At 53.3% G+C, this 8,462-nt stretch overlaps 1 protein-coding gene across 3 annotated transcripts in view; it reads left to right on the top strand.

The window, feature by feature from the left end:
* Positions 1–5,504: 5,504 nt before the first annotated feature.
* Positions 5,505–8,462, top strand: part of DACH1 (dachshund family transcription factor 1) — a 350,907-nt gene continuing 347,949 nt past the window's right edge. For all 3 annotated transcript variants that reach the window (XM_058824679.1, XM_058824678.1, XM_058824680.1), the window contains exon 1: positions 5,505–6,241. In XM_058824679.1, coding sequence (XP_058680662.1) covers positions 5,505–6,241 — 737 coding nt within the window. The remainder of the gene's footprint in view (positions 6,242–8,462) is intronic.

Genomic DNA, 8,462 nt, shown 5'->3' with positions numbered 1-8,462 from the left:
CTTCGTAATTATTGCTCCGAGCGACTCTTCCTACCTGTTGGTAGGTGAATTAGCACGTTGGACTGAGGACCTCTAATGAGAGCCCAAGTCTAACTCATACAACACAGAGGGCCCCCTGTCTATCCCAGCCCTCTTTTAAATCACGCCGGGAAGTTGGTTTTCATTTCCTCCCCGCGCTGCAGCTCTCCTGCTCGGCTGTCAGTTGTCAGGTGAATGTTAGCAGGCAGGGCCCAGCCACTGCTCCATCCATCCATCCATCCATCCATCCATCCATCCATCCATCCATCCATCCCGAGCCAGCCCGGGAGGGGACCACGACCCGATCCGTTTCACCATGTGGCTCTGGTAGCAGCAACGTGACCGAGAGGCTCAGATCGACAGAAGGGCTGTTTTAGTTACTGACTTCGAAACGCCTTTTCTGAAGTCAGAATAGCGATTTAAGGGGGAGAAAAAAATCGCAAATAAGCAAGTAGCTTAATTGGCGTTTGGTTTTTGCAATTTCCATACATGCGCTTGTGCGTGGGCGTGTGTGCGGGGCGTGCGTGTGTCCGTGTGTCGGATGCCGGCGCGGAGGGAGGGAAGGGATGCGCGGGCTCCCGAGCCGTCGGTCATCGCATCCCTCAGTACAGCGCGTCCTTGGTCGCATCACCAGTTAGCATCCCCGGGGATAACACCCATTGCTCGTGGGGATGAAGGGGAGGAGTTGAGGGATATTCCCTGGGGCTAAATCCTGCCCCTCTGCCCAGGCGGTGCACACCCCCGGAGCCAGCGCGCTGACTCGCGGAGTACAGCCGGCAAAAGCCGCTCTAGCGCTGAAGTGCCGGGGCTGGGGCTAGGCAGGGCTAGGCAGGGCGTGTGCGAGCGGCCAAGCCCGCAGCAATTCCCCATCCAGCTCTGTGCACGGGATGGCCAGCCTCTGCTGTCAGCTCTCTGCCTGAGAGGTTCACATTAAACATCAGCGCAAGCAGGAGCAAGTGCTCCCAGAATCTCGTTTTTAAGGACTTTAAAAGTTATTTTTAGTGGCTCCAGAAGTTTCTTCACTTTCATTCTCCCACCACTTTCTTTTCCCCTTTGTTAGGCAGGCACCATATGTAAATGCAATTTGTAGTAAACAGAATGTGAAAGCAATCTTGCCATGTATTTTGGGTTTTTTATGATATATGGTGGACTGTTCAGAAATGCAGGCTATTGTTAAAGGTGTTTGTGCCCAGTGTACTAATGTACTGTTTGATTGAGTGAATTAGCAGTCATAACAATCTGGCAGTCTGGCTATAGAAGTGTGCTCAAATTGATTTGTGTTATGGCTGGACTGGAAAATCTAGTGTTAGTTGTTTTTTTGCCCTGGGGCATTGTTTGTACCAAACTCCACTTTTCATTTAATTTTCCAATAGATTTTTGAAAGACCAAAAGGTTTGTGATCAACGTTTGCTGCACTTTATTATTATTCAGCTATTAAAAATATCCTATGAGTAATTTCAGGTTCCCCAAAACCTTGCTTTCAATTAGAGTAAACATAATTAGCGTGACGTCGTGCTTGGAATGGCAAATCTCCCTTTGTATCTATTAAGCATGTTATCTATTTGTCCTGTCACTGAAAGGAATCCAGTTTGTATTTGTATTGGACAAGGTTTTGTGCTACTTTGACTATAACACAACAATTAGAAAAACAGCGCTGCAGTATCCAGTTTCTTACTACTGATACAACACTTTACATCAATCTCAATTGTATTCGTGGTGTTTGTCAATGTTTAGTAAATGTCTTGGTGGAAGAGAAGCAAAAAAGGATCCCTTTTCACACACTTACATTTCTATGAGTCTATTTTCCTGAGCGATGCGGGGGGATTCTGTATGAGGTCCCTCCCTCTCTCTCAGTCTTCCCTCTAAATAGCAGATAGCTCTTCAAAGGGGGATTGCTGCTCGAGACCTGAGATTAAAGCAAAGCAGAACTTACCTTCTCTGCGCCAGTACTTGCTCATTTCTTAGAATCTCTGCTTGGCAGTTGTTTGCAAGAATTATAATGCAGCATGATTAAACCTAAAACATTACTCTATTGATCACAGAAAGCTTTGTGAAATCATCTAGTTTCTCCTTTTCAGAAGCAATGAACAAAATAGGTCACTATACAAGGGTAAGACGAGACACAAGACAGAAAGGTTTCTAAGGAAAATAAACTCCAAAGAAATGCAGGGGAAAAAAAATTGTAGACGAACTTAACATGATAATGCACTGTTCATCCTTACCAGGTGCATACCTTCTGTTGCATCCCCTCTCCCGGTCCATTCCTTCACACACGTTCAGGAGACAAACACTTTTCTGGGGTGTTTCACTGAATGAATTTAAATATTTAATTATCAATAATAACTGCAGATGGGGGAGGGAGCTGGTGTACTATCCTAGCTCCTGTCATTCAAGTGTTCAAATTCCTTAAAATGCAACAGCTACAATGCATTTTGTAATTGCATTTTACCCTTTACAGCTGCCCTCAAAATTGTAATTCAATAAAATAGTGAACTCCATATCAGTCTTTTTTTAAAGCAATAAATAATAATCACTGTCAATACATCTTACTGCTTTAACATACATTTTAATATACCAAAATGGTAAAAAGAAAAAAGAAGAAAGAGAGAGAATACCTGCCCTGAACAGCTACATGAGCAGAACAGAAACCCTGCTTCAAACAATATTCCAGGAAAGAAATTAAAGACTTCTTAATTAGTGCAGCAATTAAGCTTTCTTGGTCGCATTTTAATCAGCCCAGGCCCTATCAAAGGACAAAAAGAACGATTTGCAGGTCTTTGAATTTTAAACAGTCTTATTGATTTCAGCACCATAAGTCTTCACTTGACACAGGGAGAATTTTCAAATATCAGTTACAGTAATTTGAGTTTTGCTGATATCAACTCAGAGAGAGAAAAAGAAAACACCCAACAATATTATTACACGAAAGCGTCAGCAACTAAGAGGAATGCAATCTAGAGAAGTTTACAAAGGATGACCTCAGGATTTATTGGTTTATGTGAGTGTGTCAGTATAGGTGCGAGTTAAATTAAATTGAGACACTCCCCATAATAATTAGAAACACTTACCATGCCAGAAGCTTTGAGGAATCTCGAGCCTTTTCAAAAATCTTTCTTTCTAGCTTTCTAATCCCAGTGTTGAATTGATATCATCAAGGTTAACCCAAACCCCTGGCAGTAAACCTTTTCAAACTACCTTTTCCTTTGGACCATGAGAATTATGTATCTGTGGGACCACACAGCAAATAGAAAAACAGAAGAGCTGGTGTAGGAATCATGTTGTAGGAAAAGTAGGGAACAAATGAAGTGGTAGCTTTCCTAATTTAGAGTTCACCCAGATCTCCAAGTGGCAGTATCACGCGTGTCTGGCTCTGTCCTGATCTTCTTACGGAGCTGTTCTGTCTTCACAAGGTGTGAGAGAAGGTGACGTGCAAAAAGAACAGGTGAGGGAAAGAAAATATGGACAGAGTTGGCTTTCTACAAGTGAAAAACAGGAAGAGGCAGTGTATTTAGATTTTGAAATTACAAGTTTTATGCAACACTAGATCCCACCACTGGGATGCCACCATCGGAACTCAAGTTGTATATGCTCCTCCAGATAAACGTTCTCAAAAAAACCCACCTAAAAATGGCTCAAGTAAGTGTTCTGCACAATTATGAGTACAAAAGACTTTAAAGTAAAACATTACTCTGTGTTTTCATGGTTTTATTTGCAATTTTAAAGATTTTAGTGCAGGATAGCTTAACTCTCACAAGCAAAACTTGTCTTAAGTGGCACTAGAACAAATTCCCGTAAATTAAACTTACAGTATAATAAGCAAGCAGATCATATGAGAACAGTTTATGTCTGATACTGTGGAAATTCCCCTGCACCAAATTAATACAGTTGAGATTATCCACTCTACAGATGTGTCATCCCGTGAGTCATGTCTCATGTAATAGTATCATAGGAAAAAAAAAAAAGGCTATGGGCACATACATGCATGGCAATTAAGTACACGCAGGGCGGATTTTTGAAACAGGAAGAACTACGCACGCACCGACCGCTGATTTTGCAGACCCCCCGCTCGGTACCAGTGGCCATTTCTTTACCCCTCAGTGTGTGGAGTGCCCTGCCGACACGCAGGACGGCGCCCGGCTCGCCCGCTGCCCGACGCGCTCCAGCCGCATCCCGCCTCGGGGCCGGCAGGTACCGCGCCCGCCGCCGCCCACCGCGCATGCGCGGCCGAGCGCGCCGGCTGACTTTGCGCGCTCCGGGGCGCGGAGGGGCCGGGCCGGGGCTGCGCGCCCGCTGCGCGCCGCCCGCACCTGTTGCGCGGCGGGACCTGCGCGGGCCGTCCGCCCTTCTGCCAAGTTACTTCTGTGCCGCCGCAGCCCGCTCGGCGCGGCGTCTCGGCGGCCTGAGCCGTAGTGCCTCGTAGTCCCCTCCGATCCGCGGCCGCCGCAGCAAAGTCCTCCGCGGATGCTGCCGCGTGGGGCTGCCCGTGCGCGCCCCGCGCAGCTGGCGCCGCCGCCTGCCGCGCAACAAAGGGCACCCTCGGCAGCAGCTCCCACCCCGCCGGGAGGAGCGTCTGTGGTCCCGGGAGAGCCGCAGCAGCAGCAAGAGCAACAGCCCCGTCCGGAGGTGTCTGCTTTTGTCTGCCCCGGCAAGGTGTGCGGTGCCCAGCGCCCGCCCCGCGCCCCGGCTCCCCCGCTCCCGCCCGGCTTTGGGGGAGCGCTGGAGACGCTCGTGCTTCTCCACAAACTGTGTTGACAAGCGACTGTTGAAAAGGGCTGGGAAAATTACATCTCATCTCTGGTGGGGTGAAATATGAAACATGTAATCTAACGGTTCCTGAAGGAGGGGGGAGAGGGACTTCTCTCCCTCTCTCTCTGTTTTCCTGCTCCGGGTTCCTGGTTGGATAATTTGGGTTAATACTAGTGAGTGAGCCTTTTGCTGCTTCAAAGGGTATTTCAAGTTGCCGGAGCTCCTCCCCTCCGCACCGTGTGACAACAACAACTCGTCCAGCGAGCGAGCGGCGGCGGCGGCGGCAGCAGCCAGCACTTCGCCGCTCATTTTCTCTCTGTCATTCCCCTCTCAATCTTTGATCAATGTACTTGCCAGAGAGAACCGAAGTCCTTCAAACCTCCTCCTTTTCACCTTCGTCTTTAACGTGGTGCTAGAGCAAGGACCACAAAAAGAAACTGCCCTCCCCCTCCCCTCGGCCCCAGCCCCGCCGCCCGGAGCGGACTTCTCCTCCTCCTCCTCCTCCTCCGTCCCCACTTGCGGGACACTTTGTGCGTTCTCTCTCTCACTCTGCCCCCTGCTCTCTCGCTCGCCGCAGCACCTGATCTGGGGTTATCCCCCCCTTCTTATCCCCCCTCCTCCCTTCTCTCCTTTCCTCTTTTTTTTTTTAATAATTTTTTTTTTCATTTTTCCCCTTTCCCCTGCGTGTGTGTGTGGGAACTTTCCCCCCTCCCCCTGCCCCCTCCGCCGTATATGTGACCATGGCCGTACCGGCTGCTTTGATCCCTCCGACCCAGCTGGTCCCCCCTCAGCCTCCGGTCTCAACTTCTGCCGCCTGCACCACCACCACCACCACCTCGTCGTCGGCCACCTCGTCGTCGGCCACCTCCTCTCCGTCTCCGTCCATCGCTCCCCCGCCGGCCGCTTCGGGGACAAACCTATTCCGGCCGGAGCCCATCGCAGCGGCGGCGGCCACAGTCACCTCCACCACCAGCGGCGGCGGCGGTAACGGCAGCGGCGGCGGCAGCGGCGGCGGCAGCCCCAGCCTGGGCACCGGCGGCGGCGGCGGCGGCGGCAGCAGCAGCAGCGGCGGCGGCAGCGGCGGCACCTCCACTCCCAATGCCAGCGCGGCCAGCGCGGCCGGCAGCCTGCCCGGCAAGCCCGTGTACTCGACCCCGTCCCCGGTGGAGAACACCCCCCAGAATAACGAGTGCAAGATGGTGGATCTGAGGGGGGCCAAAGTGGCCTCCTTCACCGTGGAAGGCTGCGAACTCATCTGCCTGCCCCAGGCTTTCGACCTCTTCCTGAAGCACTTGGTGGGGGGCTTGCACACGGTCTACACCAAGCTGAAGCGGCTCGAGATCACGCCCGTGGTCTGCAACGTGGAGCAGGTCCGCATCCTGAGGGGGCTGGGGGCCATCCAGCCCGGGGTCAACCGCTGCAAGCTCATCTCCAGGAAGGATTTCGAGACCCTCTACAACGACTGCACCAACGCCAGGTAAGCGCCGCAAGGCACACGCGCGCCCCGCCGGCCCCCCCGCAGCCGCCGCCGCCCCCGTCCCACCCCCGCGCGGTGCGGTCCGGGCGCCGCTTCCCGCTGCCCCCTCCCGCGCTGCCCCGGCACCCAGCCGGCCTTCTCCGCAGCCAGCGGCGCTGCTTCTTGGTGGGACGGAGGGGGGAAGGGGAAGCCGTGTTCGTGCCCCCCTCCCGCTGCGCCTTGCAAGTGTCGCCCTGTCATTGTCCCCTTCCCTGCCCCCCGGGCCGAGGCATGCCGGGGGTAGGGGCGGCCGCGGGCAGCGCAGCACGGGAGCGGAGGGCCGGCGGGGGTGGGAAGGGGCCAGAAAGTGCTTTCTGACCGAACCTCCAGCTGAAGTTTATCCTTGGATGTATCTTTAAAGCGGGCAACCCTGGGAAAAAGCCGCCCGAAGGGTGCTCGGGAGTGGGCGGGGAGCGGTCCTGATGGGGGGACGGCGACATAGACGCAGGGGTGTCGCGTTCACTGGGATGGGGCGCCGGGCCCGTTCCGGGGCGATGGAGGCCGCTTGGCCATCAGCTGCTGTCACACATCCGAGGGGGCACGTGCACTTTTTGTGTAGGGCTCTAAGGCAGTTGCCACATGGCGAACGGGGGAGGTGAAGGCAGGGCGGGAAGACGGCGAGGAGGAGGAGGAGGAGGTGGAGGCAGCTTTTCTTTGGGGCAGTGGGGAGAGGTGCCAGGCGGCCGGGCTGGGCTGCTTCCTTGGTGGGGGGGTGGGGGTGTCGGTCCCCGAGGAGCAGGTGCGGGCAGCTCCAGGCCCCCACCAGCCCCCAGAGGAGGAGACGGGGGGCAGCGGGAGCGCGGCAGGATCTGGCAAGGCTGGATGCTGCTGCCGCGCAGAGTAACGCGGGCGCGGTGGCGGGGCCGGCGCCGGGGGCGGAGAGCGGCGCTGCGGCAGCGGGCGGTGCGGGGCTGTCCCCGCACCTCGCGGGGCGGGGAGGCGAGCCCCAAACTTGCTACAGCCTGGGACGAGTGTCGGGGGGATAGAAGGAGCCGGCAAAAGGGGAAATTCCTGATGCAATAGCAGCCGCCTTTGCAATGGAGGGCGAAAGCGTGGGGTTGTTATCTCTCAATCTGTAGGTTACAGGGCTGAATGTGCTCGATAAGGAGAAGGGATCGCATAACTGCCGTGACCCCGAGATCAGAGCGGTCGGAAGCGCCTCCAGTTCCCGGGGGCTCTCGCCCTGCCCCAGGCGGGGGCGGGGGGCTCGGGCTGTGCCGCGCTGGAGGGGCGCCGGGAACTTCCCACGGAGGAGGTCGTGGACAAAGTCCCGGTGCTACTTTACGTATACCCAAACAAACAGACCGGGCTCGTTTCACTTTCCCATTGTCAGATTTCAAGGTGCAGCAACAACCAACACGTGGGGAATTAACCCCACGCGATGCCGTGCTCCTGCCCGTCCCGTCCCGTCCCCAATGGCGGGGCGTGTGACATCCCCTCCTCCTTCCCTGCATCCCCCCCGACTCAGCAGAGGGTGCCTGGCAGTCATTAGCATAGAGCCGGGCGAAGCAGAGCACTTACTCTGCGGTGGCAGTTGCTGGATGGATTGTTGAAGTTCCTGAATAATCAGGGCAGCAGGACAAAACAGCCTGGAATAACTTCCAAGCGCTGGCATAACTGTAGCTGCTCGGGTAACTCTGCTGTTGTTTCATGTGGAATCAACATGAATATTAATAGCTGCTCTTAGACAATTGTTGGGTTGGGGTTTTGTGTGTGTGTGTGTGTGTGTGTCCGTGTGGTGTGTAACTTGCAATAACTCTGTGAGAGTTCCAAGATTTGGTCCTTAAAATAAACTTATGGAAGTTTTACTGTGCCGCGGTCATAACCGTGTGAATTTTAATTTGAACGTGTAGAATTAAGAAATACAGAAACTTTCTTTTTTTATTGGGGGTGGCTAGGGGCTTATGGAGACACCAATTCCTGGACTTGGCAGGGTTATAAAAGGGTTTGGCAGGCTGGTTGTAACATGGCTTGATTATGTCAACAGCACAGAATCGGCTGTGTTTCAGCTGTTCCTGAGGTCTGCTGTGTTATCATCCAGTGTAGTAGAAATTACAGTAGTGGGTTCAGAAGTGAGTAGGATTTGACCCTTAAAAAGCGTAATTGTAGTAGGCTTACTTATACATCCATTAAGCAAATAAATTAATGGAAAGGATATACAATAGGTATGCAAAATGTATTA

The sequence above is a fragment of the Ammospiza caudacuta genome, chromosome 2, assembly GCF_027887145.1.
Source record: "Ammospiza caudacuta isolate bAmmCau1 chromosome 2, bAmmCau1.pri, whole genome shotgun sequence".
NCBI classification, from domain to species: domain Eukaryota; kingdom Metazoa; phylum Chordata; class Aves; order Passeriformes; family Passerellidae; genus Ammospiza; species Ammospiza caudacuta.
Note: the sequence above shows the minus strand (reverse complement) of the source record. Positions and strands in the feature narration are given on the sequence as shown.